Source organism: Gasterosteus aculeatus, chromosome 4, assembly GCF_964276395.1.
Source record: "Gasterosteus aculeatus chromosome 4, fGasAcu3.hap1.1, whole genome shotgun sequence".
Classification (NCBI taxonomy): domain Eukaryota; kingdom Metazoa; phylum Chordata; class Actinopteri; order Perciformes; family Gasterosteidae; genus Gasterosteus; species Gasterosteus aculeatus.
In genome coordinates this window covers 30,382,690-30,403,817 of record NC_135691.1, presented here as the reverse complement: position 1 = coordinate 30,403,817, position 21,128 = coordinate 30,382,690, and the positions used below count along the sequence as shown (strand labels likewise).

General features: G+C 47.4%; 1 protein-coding gene across 15 annotated transcripts in view; it reads right to left on the bottom strand.

The window, feature by feature from the left end:
* wnk1b (WNK lysine deficient protein kinase 1b) overlaps positions 1 to 21,128 on the bottom strand; it is a 66,184-nt gene that overhangs the window by 22,150 nt on the left and 22,906 nt on the right. For 8 of the 15 annotated variants that reach the window (XR_013467262.1, XR_013467263.1, XM_078100257.1 and 5 more), the window contains exons 2-12: positions 15,267 to 15,439; positions 11,408 to 11,628; positions 10,344 to 10,501; positions 7,268 to 7,356; positions 6,936 to 7,075; positions 6,690 to 6,769; positions 6,281 to 6,550; positions 5,998 to 6,067; positions 5,542 to 5,729; positions 3,692 to 3,997; positions 783 to 2,240 (exon numbers count right to left, since the gene is read on the bottom strand). Coding sequence is in view for 13 of the 15 variants with exons in the window: in XM_078100257.1 (XP_077956383.1) it covers positions 783 to 2,240; positions 3,692 to 3,997; positions 5,542 to 5,729; positions 5,998 to 6,067; positions 6,281 to 6,550; positions 6,690 to 6,769; positions 6,936 to 7,075; positions 7,268 to 7,356; positions 10,344 to 10,501; positions 11,408 to 11,628; positions 15,267 to 15,388 (3,102 nt within the window). In the remaining 2 variants the exon portion in view is untranslated. The remainder of the gene's footprint in view (positions 1 to 782; positions 2,241 to 3,691; positions 3,998 to 5,541; positions 5,730 to 5,997; positions 6,068 to 6,280; positions 6,551 to 6,689; positions 6,770 to 6,935; positions 7,076 to 7,267; positions 7,357 to 10,343; positions 10,502 to 11,407; positions 11,629 to 15,266; positions 15,440 to 21,128) is intronic. The other 7 variants (XM_078100264.1, XM_078100266.1, XM_078100269.1 and 4 more) reach the window with 4 other exon arrangements.

The window sequence follows — 21,128 nt, the reverse complement described above, 5'->3', positions numbered from 1 at the left end:
AAAAAGAACACAACATAAACACAGGAGGGGTCTTAGACTGCTTATCAAGCGGCACAACAGAGTTTGTCTCAAAGACTACCCTCTGAATGGTGACTTTAAAAAAAAGATCTCTCAAGTCACAATATTGAGTCTCATGTTGGATTTCAAATCGAATGTTTCTGGTTGAAGCCAGATGTGCTCCGGGCTCAAACCTCATGCGTGACTTCTTACTGAAGCAATGCGCTTGACATTTTTACAAAGCAAATGTTCAAGGATTGCGGGAAGCACACGTTGCCATAATGTGAGCGACTGTGAAGGCAGATCAAGAGAACCACTCTGTCGCGTGGATATGCCTGGGAGGGATTAAAATCCCAAACAAAGACTACATAAAGACAATACGCATCGACTGGGGCTCCTCGGTTGGAAGGACCGAAAAACAAAAACAAAAAACAGGGACTGGTATGACTGGTATCTGAATGGTATATTCTGGGTCAAATTACTATCATTACTAATTCAGTTGCTTTTATAGAAAGAATGACTTTAATGGATAACACTATTTTTTAAATATATTCAAATTATCAAGTTTCCAACTACATGCAAATGACCTCATGAGCAAAAGATCACTATGAAAATTCTCAATCCATGAATTGTTGACTGTCTGCAGTCAATTAACATTCATTTGTGCAATTACAAGGTAATTGTAAATGCTGGTTGCGGATCTGTGCTATAACATAAAAGCAACTTCATTTCAACTAGTAATGGACCCAGAGGTGTTTTTAAGGTCTGGACTAAGGTCTAAGTACCAGAGCGGGGTTAGCGGCTTGCATGGCCAGCACTGACTCGTGGTATGTCATGTCGGGCTGGGCTGGTATCACCCCTCCATGCCGAGCCCAGGCGCTCTGGATCAGAGACTCTAGCTGGGCCGACGATGCTCCCCTAGGTTCGCTGTACGGCGTGGCGGGGAAAAAGCTCTGCATGGAGGGCGGGTGTCCCTGGGGCTCCATGGGGAACGCTCCTCCTCCTCCTCCCCCTGAGGAGCAATCGTAGAGCGCAGCGGAGGACGAGTGAGGGATGGACTGAGCGGCGGAGGGGTCGAAGGGAGGCAGGAGCGGAGGGGGAGGAGGGGACTGGAACTCCCCGGCATCGGAGGACGCCACAGAGTCACTGGAAGGTTCGGGGCTCCGGTCTTTTGCGGCTAACCCCATGTGGTGAAGAAGGAGACTTCCCGGCGGTAAGGGGAGCTCGGGACTGAGATACGCGTACAGTTCTTCGGTCACCGGCTGAAGGCGGCTGTACGTGCCGGAGCCACCTGATCCAGCCCCGGTGTTGTCCTCCAAAGGGAGGTCCATGGAGCTCCTTCTGGCCCGGTAAAGTCTGGATGCCAGGAGGCTTGGGTCTCCCGCAGCAGCGGCGGCGGCGGCTGCAGCTAAATGGAACTCGAAAGCACTTCCAGTTGTGGGCGGGGCCTCAGCCATCACCGGAGGCGCGGCAATAGCGAAAGGCGACGGGGTGGCGTGGAGCGGTGGCGGATAGCATCCGTCCGACGATGACGAGGAGCCGCCAGCGGGCGCACTCAGAGGCGGCGGGATGGGGCTGTGCGCGCTCATTCTCTGCATGAGGTGCGCGTGCAAGAAGCTCGGCTGCGGTGGAGGAACCGGGTCGAAACCGAAGCCGGCCGCAGCAGCAGCCGCCGCCGCTTGCCTCTGCTGATGGAAAGTCAAGTGGCCGAGCTGGTGTGCGGCCATTGGGTATCCTCCGTACGCCATCGCTTCGTAATGGTCCAACAAGGCGGCTTGATTCAGACTCAGCCTCCTCACCACCTCCTCGTGCTCCGCCCTCATGTCTTTGTAGGCGTATAAACTTGGGTCGGACTGTCCCTGGAGATGCAGCGGCTCGCCAACGCCGAGTCTCTGGGCGGCTGCGGCGAAACCGGGATTCACCATGTAGAGGGACGGCGTCTCAACGCCCTCCATCCCAGAAAAGGGGTGCAGGCCGCTCCCATAGCGCGGGTAGGCCGGCTGGAAGTGTCGGGTGTGAGCCTCGAGTATGGACGTGCTCTTGCGTCTCTGGGTGTTGTAGCCCTTAGGAGGCCCGGTGGGTGGAGGCGAGAAGGAAATGGGTCGCTCGGGGATGCAAGGGAAGAAAATATTAGGGGGGTCTTGGAAAGTTTGGAGGGGGATGCTCCCTCCTGGCCCTCCTCCTCCTCCTGTGCTTCCTCCTGTGCTTCCTCCTCCACTGTAGGGGTGCGGCATTGAATGCTGCTGCGACAATGAGATACAATGAATTTAAGAATGAGAGAGAGAGAAACCACGGCAAAGGCCCACGTGAAATGGGGAAACGAGTAAAGAGGACCACTTCAAAAAGAAAAAGAAAAAAGGAACACATTGCCACATTGTAAACAAAAGACGTGGTTGAAAAGAAGACACACAACCAGGAGCTGTAAAAATGGATGAAGTTTAGAGGGAATGTTTAGCCTCAAAGAGAACAGACGGACAGGGCAAGCTAAAAAAAAAACAAAGACAAGTGGGGGACATTGTGAGAGATCACAAGTAGATACACAGTGGGGTACTTTATAAAGTAGAATATGAAAAGTCCAAATGAGCTCAATCATATCCTGACACACGTGCAGTCAGGAAAACTGTCTCTGAACGCAGAGATTCTTCCATCGATCTTCCAGCGTCGTCGCCGCAAGCGGACTATCTAGACAGGCTTGGTGGCTTCACTTGTCAAGTTAATGCTCCGCCGGCGCCTCCCCACGGGGTCGAGGCGCTGACTCTGAGCCAGAACTTTAGTTGAGCAACATTTGCCATCTTACTCTTGCATCATTTCCTGTCAGCTGTTTAATAAGGGAACCCAAATATGCCTTAAACAAGAAAGCCCAATCAGCTCCCGTTGCTCTAGCCATTTTAGTTCATTTCCGAATGCCCCTTTTTTGGGGGGGGGGGGGGGGGGGGGGGGAGGGGATACAGGGACCCACTCTCACTCACAGTATGTGACTCATGACCTATTTTCATGATTATTTTTGTCAGATATGTCGTTCGTCTCGTTACTACCGTAATTTGGTTTATATATGAGCAGTTTTCCTGATGGCACGTGCAGGTGATATGGGACTTTGTATCATAGAGCAACGTTTAAAGGTAAAGCCAGACCATCTGTATTCAACATGAATACATGTCGGTCCAACAGAGGGAGAAATGGAGCTAAAGAAAGGTGGATGGACGGGATGAGACTCAGCGGTGTCTGAAAGTAAACTGCACTCTGAGGTCATAGTAATCAAGACAAAGGGGTGTGTTTAAATATCTTAAATGAAGATACACAATTACCTCAGCCCACATTATATTCTAGAAGATTGAATCAATATGAAGGGGAAGAATACTTTGAACATATTTAGTTAAAGTGTCTGCGAGGGATACAGTGCTACTAAAATAATTGATGTTTTCCTCAAATGATCAGATTCCACATGGCTGTTTATGCACTTCTTACTTGTTTAGTGCTTCAAAGTTGTGACAAAAAACTGCCCGAGTAAAACAAGCCGTTTCATCCACTGTGTCATCCTCTGCTGTGAGAGAAAATTTGACAAATACCAGTACATTGACTTCTGCATCTAAGCAGTTTTATCTTTGACTTCCCGACACCAGTGGCCCCCATCCCTCATCTTTCTTTCCCTCCCTTCTTCTCCCTCCGTCCTTGGGCTTTAAGACTGTGCACCTACGGGGGTGGAGAACAGGGCGGGTAGGCTGGCCCTCCGCTGCCTGGACCCGGGCAGAGAGGAGGCCGAGTGAAGGGGCAGGACCGTCTCCAGGGCCTTTGAGAGGCGCCCGGCGAACGAGTCCCTCTCGGCTGCGAGAGGCATGCAGGAGTTGGTGGTGGTGGTGGTGGTGTAGGAGGACAGGTCTGGAGGAGGGGTGGAGGGCCGCTTTGGGGGAGCGGCCGCGCGTGGAGGAGCGTGGGAAAAGGAGTAGGAGGAGGGAGGGACGCAAAAAGACATGCTACGGCTTCGGGGACGGCGCGACGCAGGCTGTAGGCCGGAAGAGGGAGGGGAGGGGGGGGCCGACATGAAAAACAAACAAAGGAATTACTACACGGAAAAAAACTAAACATCGTAAACAGCAGCAAACTTAAAATACAACCAATGGAAGTGTGAAAACATAGTGGCTTAGTAAATGGTAGAAAAAAAAAATTTGACTATTAGAAGTTATTAAATAAACAAAATATAGCTCGTTAATTATTGAAGAATTAATTAAAAGAGAAAGAACACAATGTGAACAGGTCATCAAGGCATCGGTGACTTTGTAGGAGAAACCAGTTTTTAAAACAACACATTTCAGACGAAACCTGAAAGTTAAACAAGTTAAATAGCATAACACAAATAAATATAAATTACCATATGAACAAAGGCAATAAAGACAAATGGAAAACAGACGAAAACAGAACAATGACCAAAGAAACATGAAAAATAAATTCTAAAGTAATAAAATAAATGAACCCAACAGTACATAACAAGAAAGAAAGGTTATTCAAGATATTCCATTAAGTAGGTATTTAATGTGATAAACCAGTTTGTCGGTCTATACAGAAATGACCTTTAATGATGAATAATAAGCCTATTGATAAAGGTCCTAAAAATAAGTTCAAACCATCATTCAATTATTCAATTAAGGATTACTAATAAGGAAAGAACAAGCTATGCTTATTAAACATCAACTGAGTGAGTCAAAATATGAAAAATCTAAATCCAGCATCATAAGATAAAAGTATAACATTAGTTGAGTTTACATTATAAAGATATAATGTAATAATATAATATCAAAAAATGCTGAACTTTACTCCGCCGCCACCAGAAACTAAGAATAAGTATGTTTTTTATCGCACAACCTTTCTGAATATGGTGCTTCCATCCGAGCACAGTAAAAGATCATGAGGTTTGACTGGTTTCCAAGGAAATATACTTAATGACTGATGTATGAAAACAAGTTTTCAAAGTACAAAAACTAAAAGAAAAAGTAACTAACTAAACGACAGATGTGTTTATGAGGGAGCATTATGAACACAGGGAGAAAAGAAAAAGTATAACTGGCTGATGAAATGGCGGCGCTGAGGGAAAGAGACCCATGACACCCGGTTGGCTGAAGAGAAAGTCACGCGAGTTAAGGATGAACTACAACAGAAAAGGAACGCTTAGCCGGCTCATCGCGAAAGTAAACGTTCGACTAAGTGCTTGAGTTACCGCTCTGTCGGCCATTCAATGGGCGAGAACACCCCCGACAAAGTGAATAAATGTGAGACTGCGTTATTAATGGGCTCGCGTCTTAAACACCGGCCGACGGATGAGCTGCTGTCTCCGTTTCTGCTTCCGCGGTGCAGCCGGTCACAGCGGCACCGGGCCAGGAGAAGAAATCACCCCCTCAAGCGTTATTTACTACTCACTTCCACTCTGAAAAAACACCACGCTGTGCTCACGTCAAAACTGACCACTCACGGCCGCCAGGCAGCGGCGTTAAATGCAAATCCAAAACCCGACACGTGCGCGGCGTCCGATTTCGGACGTTAAACGCCACTCACCATTGGCTGCGGCGGCGGCTGGGCGTAGCCCGGGTGCTGCTGCGGGTTAGCAGAGGGGGTGGAGGGGTAAGGGGTTTGGGGGTGGGAGGGGGAATGGGAGCAGCCGTAAGACATGGTCAGCTGAGCCAGGTGGGGGGAGTCCGCGGAGAAGACGGAGGAGCCCTGGCCGCTGTCCGCGCCTCCTTCAGCTGAGAGGCGGAGACGAGAAGGGGAGATTTGTCAGGGTCACCTCCAGCGCAACACATTCAGAACCTCACAGTCAAGTCGGTATTTACGTGGGGATCGTCTATGTATCTCCGTAGGAATGTGCAAATGCAATCTTAAATCCCACATCAGAGATGATTCACATAATGTCTCTTAGAACTAAAAACAGACGCGTGACGGAAACAACATCATCCTTGCAGAATGTGATCACGCCGTGCTCGACTCCCTTGGCTATTTGGGGTTTCGTCTTACATGCGTGTGGGATGCCCGTCAGCTGATAGTGAAGCTGCTGTTGCTCCGCTTCGCCCTCCTCTGCTTCTACCTGCAGACAAACAGACAAATGTCAGGGTCACGTCCACAGTGTCCCCACACTCCAATGTAAATTATACGAAAAAAGGACCACTGGATGCTGGAACCAGGAAGATATCCGGATATCGACTGAGGTTGTGTCAACACACCAAAAGGACCAAAATGCAGCTTTACTGATGATAATAATATAATGGAACTAAGACAGCTGGCTTACTGTTCTACAAACCTGTGTGTGAGACTGTTTGAGAGTCTCTTGCTGCTGCTGATGATGATGCTGCTGCTGTTGGTGGTGGTGTTGCTGCTGCTGTTGTTGCTGCTGCTGTTGTTGTTGCTGCTGCAGCAGCAGTTGTTGTTGTTCCGTCTCAAGTCTCCTCTTCTCCTGTTCTTCTCGAACAAGCTGCCTCTGTTCCCTCTTCCGCTGGATCAGAGACACGCGGTCCTTGATAGCCTTGGCCATGGTCTTGTGGTCACCCTCGGCAACGTAGCCAGACTCAACCTGGGGCCGGTGGGTGAAGCCAAAAAACACTCTTCTTAACTAACAGGACCTTTGACTTGTTTACTTCCTCCATCAACCCTCCTCCGGCTTTCCGGACACATGGTTCGTCTCATCCATTATCCTTCCCCTCTGTACGTACCATTTCCTGGGCCACATCTTCCGGGACATCCTTGATCAGGTCGAAGGAGAACTCGATGGCTTCGTTTTCTCTGTATTTGCCTGTAAAACAAGTCAACAAATGGCTGCTCAGGAAGACTTATCAAAAATCTACATAAATGGTGTATGGTTATTAGTACCAAAGTGTCGGTTTACTGAACGAAGACAATACAATTTATTCCGTAACTACAGGATCTTGATTACGTGAAGAAATACGATTATTCCTTGCCTTTGAGCTTCTTGACGTCTTCTATCCTGAGCCAGAGTTTGATGGCAATCATTTCCCCATCATCCTCCTCCGCCAGTTCAACCCGGACCCCTGTTTCCTCCTGAAAGAACGCATGGTTCAACAGGGTCTTTATAGCATACCTGGAGGAGCAAGAGCAAAGATATAAGGATATGCAAGAGGGGAGTAATCTCCAGCTGGTAGTTCAACAGGACACACATGGTATGTCATTTTCCTTTCATTCTAAAGCGGCAGACAAGATTGTATGGGGAATGTTTTGGTCAAATACAAAGAAAAGCTGTGAATCAGAAGAGGATTAAGAGTGTGCGTCTCACCTCTCATCCTTGTTTGTTCTGATGCAGCCCTCTATAATTTCCTTCACCTCAGGAATGGCTACCTTGTCAAAACTGCCAGGCTTAACTCCCTGCAAACACAAGAGGAAGAGCAGTGAGGATGAGGAACCTTTTCAGAGAAAGACGAGGGGTCCGGCTCTCACACACAGACACCAAAGGGTAAATACACGTGCTGGAGATAATTGTCATGAAATTGTCTGAAATATGGACCATATTAGAAGGACCCAAAAGACTGAACTGACAAAATCCTATTAGATGCTGCTGGATTAACTTTTACTGATTAAATTAAATATAACTTTTTCTAGGAAACTTGCAGAGAAACCGACTCTCCAATTAAGACCAACCGGCAACTATTAATTCCCCCATAAACCCTGATATTCTCTGGAATACATCATACACATAACAGTTAAGAGTCAATCAAGTCCATTCTGATGGATGTAACTAATAAATAAATCAATTGTACTTGTAACGTCACTCATCTATAGCAAATTGTAAATTGGCTTATTTGAGGAAATTGCACTTTCTTGTTCTTCTGAGTCTGTACCCCTGTGGTTGAATGCGCTTATCGTAAGTTGCTTTGGATAAAAGCGTCAGCTAAATGACATGTAATGTAATGTAAAAGGAAATCAGCAGGGAATCATTCTGAAGGCACTTCTGGGCCGAACATCAAGAAAAAAACGCATCACAGGAAATCTTCCGAAAGAAGAAAACTGATATAACCCAAAAGAAACCACCTATATTTGAATGAAGCAGCACAATGCAACGCAGGAGGTTGGTTCTTGGTGATAAAACAGTCATAGTATTATACCTTTTGGCACAATAAACTAAGCTTGAAAGTTCCATCAGAATTTTTTTGCTTGAGGGTTAGACAGAAGACATCTTAATGACCAGCACAGATGTTCAAACCTTGTTGGATCAAAACAGAAACTAACAAAGAAAAATAACTGAGCTGAAGCTATGTCCTGAATAAATAACAAATTAGCAAATAAAAATGTTACCAGTCCCCCCCCATCGGTCATACTATGGAGAAGGCTGTAGGCTTAAAGTCATGCAATCATCCAGGTAAAGCCCACAGTTTTATCTAGATGAATCAGAACTGTAGCTAGCAGATGTTGTTCCTTAATCACATCAGATATAAAACAATGAGTAGATTGCAGGCCAAAAAAAAAACGAGTTCAGAAAAGCTGAACGGAGTCGAAAAGAGAAAAAAGCAGGTGATATAAATGAAGGCAACTGAACACGTTTAACATTTATCAAATCAAAAGAAAGGGAACTTACCTAGAAAGTAGAACACTAGAGAGCTGATTAAGATGTCGTGGGAAGTTGGCCTCGGCCTTTAAACTAGGCTAACTGTTTATTTCACCCTCTTCATGCCACCTACTTCTGTTCTCCTCCTCCGGCTCCGTCTCCCCTCCCTACTTTCTCGGCCCGTTCCTCTCCCGCACCCCCCAGTGTGATTCCGAGAGCCAAACAAAGTTAGGACTAATGGAGGAAGTAATGCTATTAGGTCTGACAGCAGAAGGGGAGAAGGAGAAAGCAGTGATTCCGTTTAAACCGGGATGATTGGAGGGAAGGAATGTTCCAGGGGGAAAAGAACTGTGAAGTCGGTCAACAACGTTACCGTCCGAGTCAAATCTGCTGAAGCCACGCGCTCTTAAAGGGCCCTGCCTGAGAGTCAAACAGAACAACAGTGTGGAGCACGACAAAATAACCTTTTCGTAACCCTTCCTCAATATTTTCCTGTTAGTGGAACCTGGCATCTGACTTTTTAACCGTAACCATCATTAATTAGCATAAGCGTTAAATACTACAGAGAACATCGTAACAACACTGTGTTTCAAGTTTGTTGTTTCATTTCTTAATCTGCAGGTGAAGGGTATTGAGGGGGTGAACCGAGGTCTCGGACTTTGTGGGAAACGCAGGGTGGAAAGCAGCATGGAACGATCAAGCAGTGCAATGAACGGAAGCAGGTGACTGGGACACCCCGGGGTTGTCACAAGGTCTTATGTGTGTGCGTGTGTGAGACAATAACAAATACAGACAACCGAAGTAGGTTGTTTGACATCTGACATTTGACATCTGAGAACAATAATGCGCTTTCGCTTTCAATTTGTGAGATTGCCGCGACAAAACTAGAGCTCAAAACACAAACACAGATGCGGAGGTCACGGCGATAATCAAATCCGGCCTCGTGGTTCCAATTTTAGGGGAGTGAGACAAAGACATTTGGACATATGAATGGAAATATACTGTCTGAATTGATTATTTTAATTGAATTGAAGAGAGATGATATTGGACAGAAATAAGATCGGTTCTTTTCTCTCTGGTGGAATACAACATTACAAAATCAGGTAGAAAAATGTACCTAACTAAGAAGGCAGATTTCTGCCCACATGTTTCAGCGTCTTTTCTAATTCGCGCTGCTGCTTTTTATGTTGCAGCGGTAATGGAGGCACTCCACCAGGATGCAGAGGGATGAAGAGGAAGAGAGATTTCTAGTAAAATCCTGTGGTCCATTAAGCATCACCGACAGCCGCCACAAAGCCGAGCTCAGTCCTGTGAGAGAAGGAGGGAGACGGCTTTCATCTGGCCTCTGTGTGTGTGTGAGATTGTGTTGGGGTGATAACCTCGCCAGCACTCAACTTAAAACAGCCTTTCATTGCATCTGTTGTCCACTGGGTCCGTCTCCTTTTGTTTTTCCACAGCGTTTCATGTGCCAACTGTCTATCTAAAGATGGAATGTAACAAAACTAAATGCGAAAGGAAAGCGAGCTAATTTACCGTCATCTCATTTAACCTGTATCCGAGAGAGCTCGAGGAAAAAGAAGCGAGAGGACGCAAAAACACGGTCATATGACTGCATCTCCCACAGCTCATGCCAAACGTATTAATACAGGCAGTAAACAAGTATCGGTGGGGGGAGAGGAGGGAGTCAGGTGGAGATTACAGACAAAAAAATGAGGGACAAACAGGGCGGCTGTAAGTGAGACGGGAACCATCAATACTTTTCATTCACAGCCGAAAGACGCGGCCGGCCGCGGGGGAGAGGCGTACTTACACTAGTAACCCGCCTGTAGATCTGGGCGGCGTTTTGACATTCAGAGTAGGGATACTCCGAGGTGGCCATCTCCAGCATGCACATCCCGAAGGCGTAGACGTCCACGGACTCGTCGTACTTCTCCTCGTACATCTCTGGAGCCATAAACTCCGGGGTTCCTGGTGAAAGCCAGGGGGAAAGCCGTTACACTCTTACATGAAACGGGTGGTGATCTGCGGCTATGCGGCTAAATACAACCACCAGAGAGGTTTAAACAAACCAAAGCAGAGAAAACACTTTGGCTTAGTCGGTCATGAGTAACGCGCACGCAAATGATTCGTAGTGAGCAGAGGACAGAGTACCCAGAAGCACAGCTGGAATTTGTGGATTACAATATCACTTACTTGTTGTGCGCGTTTATGCATGCGTGTGTGTGTGTGTGTGTGTGTGTGTGTGTGTGTGTGTGTGTGTGTGTGTGTGTGTGTGTGTGTGTGTGTGTGTGTGTGTGTGTGTGTGTGTGTGTGTGTGTGTTTTTTTGCGGGAAGCTGCTAGTGTCCAAATACTTGAGGTCTGTCTAATTACTAAGAAGCGGCTGTGAGATTTACAACGCAGATTATTCTCGCCTCAAGTGCATTTCCACTCTGCACAACAATAACACTTGTGGGCGAACACCAGAATATCTGCGGTTACGGTTGTTATAACGGAGCCCAGCAGGCACCTTTTACTCAGCGTCTGTGTGTATGTGTGTGTGTGTAGTATGTCGACGTCACATCTCCAGACAGCTCAATCCTGGCATAGAAGCAGACTGACTGGTGAGTATTCAGCATTTCAAGTACCTGCGGTTTGCTTTTAAACCCAGACATTTCAGGTCCATCGACTAAAGCGCGGCGGGGAGATTCGATGTGATCACTCATCACCTCTCAAGAGGAACCACATCGTAATGAGATATACATTGACATATTGTGACGCGCAACTACGGCGAAAATCTCTTACTATACTATCATACACACTATTCATGTAATAAGAAGAAAACATTGTTAGAGATATTCGACGGATAGGACTTTGTGGTGGTGGCTTTTTCCTACCTATGACACTCTTGGCGAAGGACGCCCTCTTCAGCGTGGCCAAACCCAGGTCCCCGATCTTCACCGAGCCCGTGGGCCCCGTGATGAAGATGTTGTCGCATTTCAGGTCCCGGTGAATGATGGGCGGCGCTCTGGTGTGCAGGAAGTGAAGGCCTTTGAGGATCTGCCGGCACCACGAGCGCAGCACCTTGATTTTCATCACCTTGAAGCGCTTCAGGTAGCTGCCGGGAACAGAGGCCGTAAAGTGGACATAAACACACGGAGAAGGCTCTTTGACAGCGACGTAAACTCGTCAAGTGGCATCGGTCCGCCAAAAGAAGTATTTTTAATGTATTACACAGTGATATTGTTGTGGCAGGACACAGACAACCATCCACGAGGGAGTTAATTATTCCACAGTCGGCCAAGATGCGGCAATCGGAAACACGGATAACGCTTCAATTAAAGAGGAAAGCTTACGACCCAAAGACGATTACTGTGGGACGATTTTGAAACAGAGACGCCGTAAATACTGACACAAACAATAACATAGGAGAGATGCCGTCTGCATGGTTAGAGTCTGACGTCACATGCAACTACTGATACAGAGACGAATAGTGGTGTAAACTGATATTACCTTTTGAAAAGACATTTAATTTCATTTTTATTTCACAAAATCACTATTGCTAGTTGAAGTTGAATAGCCTAATTTTTTACCATTTAGAAAGACAAGCAGGTCGTATGCAAGCAGACACTCAACCATTTAAACCATTTACTCATTTTAACACCACGTAAAGCAAAAATATCCCAATGCGTCATGTAAACGTCACATTCTTATTAGTCATCATAAGATACTATTTCGTTATGTCTCTGGGTACAAGCTTCCGTTGATGAGTGTGGAACGTATCCTGACATGCACTGGGGGGAGAGACTGGGACACCCTTTGGCAGGTGGCTAGCGATCACAGAGCGGACACCCGTGTGTGATTCTGGAGCCTCTAGTCCATGTAGTTTTGGGAATGTGGGTGGAAACTGGAGGGAACCCCACAGGACTACAGGGAGCCCAACGCAGGAGTTTCTCATCCTCTTTCACTCAAAAGTTAAACATGGAGTCGTTATTTTAATTTGTCACAATGGAAGATGTCACTCCTGATGAGCTCATTTAGACCCAACGGTTGAATTCCAAGCAAAGGGTTTCCAATTTGCCCCCATCGGCTGGGGACGTGTCCTCGGTACCAGGAAGTGCCGAGGACGGCCAGGGGACAGAGGCAGGGGACGGAGGGTTAGTCGGCCTTTAATCATCTAGACCAGAGAACACTCAACTGGCACCTCCTGGGGGGCCCTAAAGCAAAATGACAGGAGGGGCCCGGTTGGTACACAAACAAGAACCTCTGGTTGCTACGTGCTGACTCCACTGCATAACAGGAGGCAGAATAATTGGATTTTAGCTAATTGTTTTTATTTGTTGAACCACTTCAGGCTCAAAATCATCTCCTTAATCCATTCAACTCATTTTACTCAATGTCCGAGTTTTCGTCTTTTTTAACTCCGCTGACCGAACTGACTGAACCGAGGTCTAAAAACGAGTCCTCGCATCTCACTTTGAAGTTTTCTATTTCCAGCTCTTCAGACCTGCTTTTCTTCCGTCTCTGTGGAAGAGGAGCAGCGGCAAGTAACACACCCTTCATAACGGACGGCATGTCTGCTGACCGGTAGAATCAAAATGACCAACGTACATCGTGTCCTCACTTTGGTCTCGCCTCGGCAGGATTGTTGGCCACGCTACATATTCACCACCCGGTACAGGCAGGTGTGAACGTCAGCATTATTAACACACCAATTCAACCCGTTTCAGCCAGTTTCATATCAGCGTGTCACCCACACGAGGGCTGCGGCTCTCATCATTCACTACCCAAGCAAATAAAGAAATGCCCATCACAATTTCACGAAGAACAAAGAGTTTGATGACAAATGATGACTTTGACAACTAGGAATATGGACACAAACTCCTTTTAGTGAACACATTTCATTTCCTCACAACCATCCCCGTCTCTCGCCGTTATTTCAACTCCTCACTCTGGTCTCCTCTTCCTCAGTCGGTACCTCAGTTCCCTCCTCCCTGAATATGCGTAGATGTGTCTTTGCACTGGGAGAGAATATGCAGCTGTGCATAGATATGGACCATGTGAGCGGTACATACGGTACTGGTGCTTGCATGAAGAGATAAGCAATGACGCGCAAAGATACACATACTGTAGATAAGGGGCCTCTAACACCCAGAACCCCAGCCGGTCAGTATTTCCATTCTCACCCTTTGCCTCCCTCTCACCATGTCTCCTTCTTTTTCCACCCCTTACACACACACACACACACACACACACACACACACACACACACACACACACACACACACACACACACACACACACACACACACACACACACACACACACACACACACACACACACACACACACACACACACACACACACACACACACGTTCCTCTCCTTTCTGAGTCTTCATTTGGATGGCAGCCAAATCCCGGGCAGCCTCGACCCTCTTCATACGCGCGCTTCTCTCACAATTCGCTCACATGTTATAGACCAAACAGTAGGAGTAGGAGATAAATCACGAATGAGTATCAATCGTCAGGTGTGTCCTTCATCTGGGCAAAGTAGAGTAGGATGGATCACGGTGTTAAGGGATTAAACTGTAATTTCTTATAGTTTCAATTTTTTATCAAGCAATGTGTGAAGTGATTCCTCCACTTGCTGTTTGGACGTACTTGCCCTACTTAACATTGTTTTTGCCTTCTGGTGACTCATTTTGTTCAAGGCCTCGTCTGAATATCGAAATGAGCAAGAAAACTCTTTTATTATCTCCTGAACTGAAAAGTAAACACACAGATCTTTGGATGGACCGCTACGTGGGAACGACGCAGGACTGACAGCGTCTGCATTTATTAAAGTTATGACGCTTTTGCCGTCTTCCAGTGGAGGGTGCTACTGTCCTTGGTGCTGCAGGGCCAACTCTGAGGTCGCTCTGCACACTTTCTGCTTATCGACGTGACTACTTATATCTGCATGCTGTCTCACTTATTCTTGATTTAGTCTGGTCACCGATCCATGCCCCCCCCCCCCAACCCCCTCACCACCATACGCCCCGTTTGGTCCCTCCCTCTGTCCATCCCTCCCGTCAGGAATGAGAGGAATCTGCAGCGGAAGCAGCAGCTGGGCCGATGTCCCACGATGCACTGCGTGGGGCACGCCGTCCGCCACGCGCTTCACATTTAGGCTTTTATTGTGTCGTGGGGGGGCAGAGGGGGGGGCTCAACATTCGCATTCACAGACACACATCTATTCTGTACGGCGGAGAGAGCGGCATGCGGGCACGGCACGGACAATGACAGATACTCAGAGTCGCCCCGTGATTCCTGAGCTTTCCCAGTTTATTGTGTCCCCACGTGGATCGACAGGCATTCAGCCTGTCACAGATCCACTGTAAACAACAGACGCATTCTGCGATGGACATGTGATGAGTCATACACGCCGGCTGACCCGCTAACAGCTGCTCCCGGCACCGACAAACACCACAGGCTGTTTTAAGTGGAAAATAAAAAAGAGGAGGGAATGTGTGTGTGCGTGCGTGTGTGTGTGTGTAATTTATACATTAAAACAAAATCATCAATCCTAATGGGCTTCAGAAGCCGTGTTTGTGTCTATTCCTTGCAAATTGGTGTTTCACGATACACAACATGAACGTGCTTTCGGTGCCGATGAGTTACCGCTATGGCGACTTCTCTTATCTGGCGTCATCTTTTACCCCAAAGTTGCCGATCTAACGTCTCGGGAGAATGATTTTATCCCTCGCGAACTCACGTTTTGAGAGTGCCAGATGTCATGAGCTCCGTGACCAGAACGATGCATTTCTTCCCTTTGCAGGGTCCCTCCCAGGAGTCGTAGAAGCGCACGATGTTGGGATGCTGGAGACCCTTCAGCATCCCGGCCTCCTCTTTGAAGCGCTGGCGCTCTGACTTGGACAGCTTCCGATCCTGCACACGGGACAGAATGAGGAAAGAAATGTCAAAACAGAGTGAGTGAGATTTGGATGAGTGGAGTGGGAGGGCTAATCAACGGAGGGGAAATAAATAATGTAGAGAAGAGGAAAGCAGAGGCGGCGTAATAAATGCTTACAACATATCAAACACCGAAACACCATCTCAACCTGCTGCCAGAATCCAAAATTGGATGAAATATGAAGCAAGCGATGCCCCGTTACGTAAAATAGGGCACTAAAAGGAATATGTGGACGAGGCTGACAGCCGACCGTCCATTCATCTCAACTCAAAAAGAGGCCACGAGCGGTTAGAAAAGGGATTGATAGACAAACTGGTTTGACTTTCCGCAGGAGGCAAAGTACCTTAAGGGAGCTACCGGCCTGTGTTTTTTAATACACTTTTTTCCCATTGGAACGTTCAGAATCACATCTGACACGGCGGGAACGGGGGAATTGGCATCTTTGCTTAACTTTGTCCCAGATTACCGTTGTGTCGATCCTTAATTAATTAGCATGATATCATGGATTTTTTTGGGCACAGCTTTGGCGTCACCAGCTGCTCCTTCCCTTCTCGTGTCCTTCATGTTGCTGTTGTTTTGGACGTAGGTTACAATCGTATTCATTACTCGTCGTGGCCAGCTAGAGTTACGCCCCACATTCTCTGAGCTTCTTAGAAAAGTCCCCTACAAACACAGTGAGAGTGCAATGGTTATTCTAGCTCCAGCACCGATGCCTCAATGAACAACGTGAAGGGCGGATCAGTAAAGGAGTGTGTGTGTGTGTGTGTGTGTGGGTGTGCGTTCATACATCAGCCGGCGTTGACACATTCAGCACATCACGTCCCCAAAAAGAAACAAAATCAGTGCTGCCAGCTCACAGTGATTATAATAAGGCCCAAAAATACTCAAACGGTTTGAAGCCCAAATATGGTTTCAACTTCCTGTGTGACTCTGAATGATCAACGCACTCATTCAAAAGTCTTCACCTGTAGTTACGACGCGGTTCCACTGCGTGTGGGGTGGAAAAAAAACACTAGCAAATGAAAGAGATGTTCCAATTAACCTCCCGGGAGGAACTAGTGACACACAGCAGAGGGTTTGATGATGTCGGCGACCCTTTTAGAGGATGAACAAACAGAAAAGCGAACAGACGGATTATCACCACGGCAACCTGTTTTTTCCTTACATTCAATAAATGAACAATATACTGTCATCCTCCCGGTAGAATGTTGTGAGTCTATGCTTCTTTTTTTTCCATTTTTCGATTGCATTAGTGCGAACCACCCGAGCCGAATCAAAAGCTCGCCGTCAATCAATCACAGCGTTTTAAGCGACCGCGCCACCCAATCTCACAATGCTGGGATGCACAGCGGCGGTAATATTGAGCGGTTATTATGGAGACAATCAATACGCACCCCACACAGAAGTCAACGATTCGGGCACAGGAGGTTCTGGCTGCTCACGTCTTTTTGATGTGGTAAAGCTTTTAGAAAACCTTGTGAGCTGCTCCAGAGATTAGGACAATCTCTGGAGGTGAGGATCTCATCGTCACATTGTGTAACGTGGGGCCCCATTTATATCATATGACTCACACACACACACACACACACAGATATATGAAAAGAAAGAGATGAAGAGAAAGTCTGGAAGCTTCAGTGTGTTTTCAGTGTGTTTTAAGTGCATTAACGTGTGTGTGTGTGCGTGCGTGTGCATGTGTCAGCTTATCCTTTCATCCCGCAGCAACCACTTCCCTGATGATGCCCCATTAGCAACTGACACACAGAAACACCCGTGTGTGCGCTGACCGAACTGCGCTCCCACACTCATCTTCTTTTTTTCCCTTCTGTTTCGTTCTACGTCACATGACGTAGCTGTCGGTCACCTGACTGACGGGAAGCGAAACGATCCATTTCTCAGCAGCACTTAAGAAAAGACCCCGACCACCAGGATCACTGTGAATACTCCTCCCTCGGGGCACCGGAAGACTAAAAATTAAATAAAGTCTCTCTCAGCGAGTCTAAAGGGGGCTTCCTAATCCATTATTGTTTCCTTCTTCATTGGAGTGGATAAATGGGTATGCAGCTATCCAGTAGAAGAGGAGCAGGAGGCTGTCAATGTTATTAGCTGTTTGGATATTTGAGGAATCCATTTGATCCGCAGCGCATGAGTCTCTTCTGTCGACCCGTTTGTTTTTCCCTCCCCTGCGTCCCGTCCTTTCTGTTCCGAGCTTGAAAACATCATGAGACCTTGTTTGTTTGAGACTCAAACGCACCCTCTCACTCTCTACGCCCTGGAGCCTCGCCGGCGCACGCGGACCCCCCGAGCGGGGCGACCCCTCGCACTACTGACCTGCCGGGCGAAACAAAACACAAATGAGGACTTCTCGCCCAGCTGAGGGCAGGAAAGAAAGCTCCCCATGCGTCCCTGCATGGCAGATACCCTCGGATCCGCTGGTCTCGCCCCACTGGGCCTTTTGGGGGGCGGGCGGGGCCCGGCGCCGTTAGGTACGGCCCTTCTCCGTGTGCTTTCTCACGGGAAGTTGTCCAAAGGGCCGAGTGTCTCCCGGGGAACAGGGGGAGGTCTAAACATAGCAGGAAGGATTGTTTGATCGCCTTTGTCCGTTTCCTTTATGCGACGGCAATTTGTGCTTACATAAGAAAAGCAAATACCAAGGGAGGAGAAAGAAAAACAGAAGCTGTTTTGACAACCACAAGGTTTTTTTGTAATGTGTACCGGTTCACCGGCCAAGGAGGTTTTAGACTGGATAAGAGAGGAGTGCACGATGCTGCCAGTCAGGTGTTGAACATGTCAGTATTTCAATCTAACCTCATTTCAAATAGTAATGATTTGGACTAACACACCAACACGGCTCCACACATCGTGATCTAACATCAGATCAAATGGTTCTGCACAGCAGCCATTGTTTCACGTCAAAAACAACACCACGCTGTCCGACAAATAGGAGATGATTAACGGAGTTACGCACCAATTACGTAACGCAATTATGAGTGTGGGTGGGAGAGTTTTTTAAGAGGAGCTGCAGATGCACTCCACACATGACCAATCACAGCCACCAACTCGCTGGTTAGTTGCCATAATCATAAAAACTCTTCTTGGAAACCTGTAACTAAAAACTTCTCATCACGGCTCCTCCAGAATGTGCTGCTGACCCACTTCGACGATCCTCTGATTAACCTTCTGAGTCCTGACCTAAATTTGGAGGAATGCCGGTCTGCAGCTTGAGAGCGAAAAAAAAACCCAAACCAACCCAGGACCTGTAAATCTTTATTACGTTAAGCCCATCGGTTGAGTGAATGACCCGATTTGTTTCTCTTTGCAGTAAAGAACCTACAGTGGCCGTGGACGGGGCCACATGTAGGGGTGCTGTGTGTGCATGAGTACATCCATAGACCATGAAAAAAGGTCCACTGTGTTCCATGTAGCCAAAGCGCCTCTCAGACCCCCCACACTCTGGAAATACTCTCCTGCAAAGAACCTCAAGCCCCCTGCAGAACACACACTCATAAACATGTGCATGTGCAGAAAAAAAACGACACACATCTACGTGTTTCAGTTGCACACAACTCTCCAAGACCTTCGCCACAGCTTGTTATGGTTAGCCAGCACATGAGGGAGGGACGGAGGGAGGGAGAGACGGACAGAGAGAGAGCGCATCTGTTCTGAATGAGAATGATTGAAAAGAGGATGAATAAGTTCCAGCTAAAGTCAGAGGGGCGGGTCGTGGTCGGGCGATTGGAGACTGATCTCATCCTTTGCATGGACATGACAGCCAAACGGAGGAAACACGTCTCCTACACCCTCCACGTGATCCCTTCATCTTCTCCTCTCTTTCTCTCCCTTCTCGTTTACCGTTCACGTTTTGTCTCTCCATCACCCCCCCCCTTCTTCTTACCTCTTATTTGGGTGGTTTTTAGTTTCCCCATCAATCACCTCTCTACATATTTCAGTAATCAGGGCCATGTGTGTATGAGTGTGTGTGTGTGTGTGTGTGTGTGTGTGCGTGCGTGTTGTAATCCGACCTAAACCTATTTGGTTGTTTCTGTTGAAAATGCTTTGGTTCTCTCCTCTCGAGGTATGTTGGTTATACAATTTAGTTTACTTCTGAGTGTATGAAAGAACTACATGTGACCAGGTATCCATCTTCCGTAGGGGCGGGGAGGGGAGGGGTTTGATTGTTTCTCTTCTTTGTCCGACATGAGCGGGCGGGACAAACAAACCCATTCATGATGACGATGGCTTCGATAACAAGCCCTGACGTGGGTGTTGTTTGTGTTGTGCACTGGTGTGCGTTAACAATAGGTGCCATCTCAGCCCGCCGCTCGCTGTGCGCCCTATTGTCTCATTTCTCCGTGCCCGGCTGTGCAACACGCACACACACACGATGCAGTCATTGCTCTCTGCTGTGTTGGGTCACACCTCACCTCCTCGCCAATCTTCCTTTTTCGCTCCTCTCTTCTCCTTTCCTAACTGATCCCAACACACACACACACACACACACACACACACACACACACACACACACACACACACACACACACACACACACACACACACACACACACACACACACACACACACACACACACACACACACACAATGCAAACAGGATGCATTTGAAAAGCCTGCCTCTCTCGCTCATCACGCCCTTCTGCTCAGCCACTTGAGCCGGTCGCGTCGATCCAAGGATAATGAAAGGAAGTCGGTGCAAAGTAATCCCGCTATACCCGGAGTAATCCCGAATACGGAGCTAATGAGTAAAAGCGAGGACACGTGCATCTGTGTACAAATCCTCAATCAGCTGAGCCAAACTGGTTATAACCTCTAATAAAGCTCTATTCATTGGCTGGTGTTTGAAATGATTTAAGCAACCAACACAATGCCCCGCTTTGTGGCGCAAACAGGAAACCGGTCCAATAAAGTTATGTGAAGCAAGCGAGGATACAAGGTTTTCACGGTCAAAAGGTTGCCACAGAATTGGTCACATTAAAAGGCTTTTTTTTGGGTTATTATTTGCCTCAGCGTTGTTCTGACCAGAAGCTTATCAGTAGCAATAGGCTTAGAGTGTAATGGTTTTTGTGAGAGCAGCGTAACAACGATCAATTTGAAACAGGAGACATTTGAAAGAAGCCATAAATCTCCCAAAAGTCCCCCCCGGTGCTCATGGGGTCTTATGAGGCATGTCTGTAGGTCAAGTGTGAATAAAGCAATTGTATTTGTACGTGCGACACATCAGTTTTTGTGTCTGTGTGTGTGTGTGTGTGTGTGTGTGTGGGGGGGGGGGGGGAGCTAGTGTGTAAAAGGTCCCCGTCTCAATATAGCTACCGTGCATCTGTCTTTCTATGATGGATGGGATAGATTTTTTAAATTGTTCAGATCTATGAATATTTTTTTCCACCCCAACATCTCGCCATGTGACACAGAGTCACAATGGTTAGAAGAGGGACGGCACGACTGAGGAACTCTATGCGTCCCATATACGAAGGAGGGGGGGGGGGGTCAAGGATGAAATCCCTAGAAAATCCCACTAGAACAGCAACAGATGTCTCCGGCTTCATTACTGGGAAACCGTGCACATGTGCCTGTCACTACGTCTCTCTGGCTGCCGCAGGGTGAAAATGTCATCTTAAAAGGCCGCTACAGTAGCTGGCGATCTGAAGCTGGAG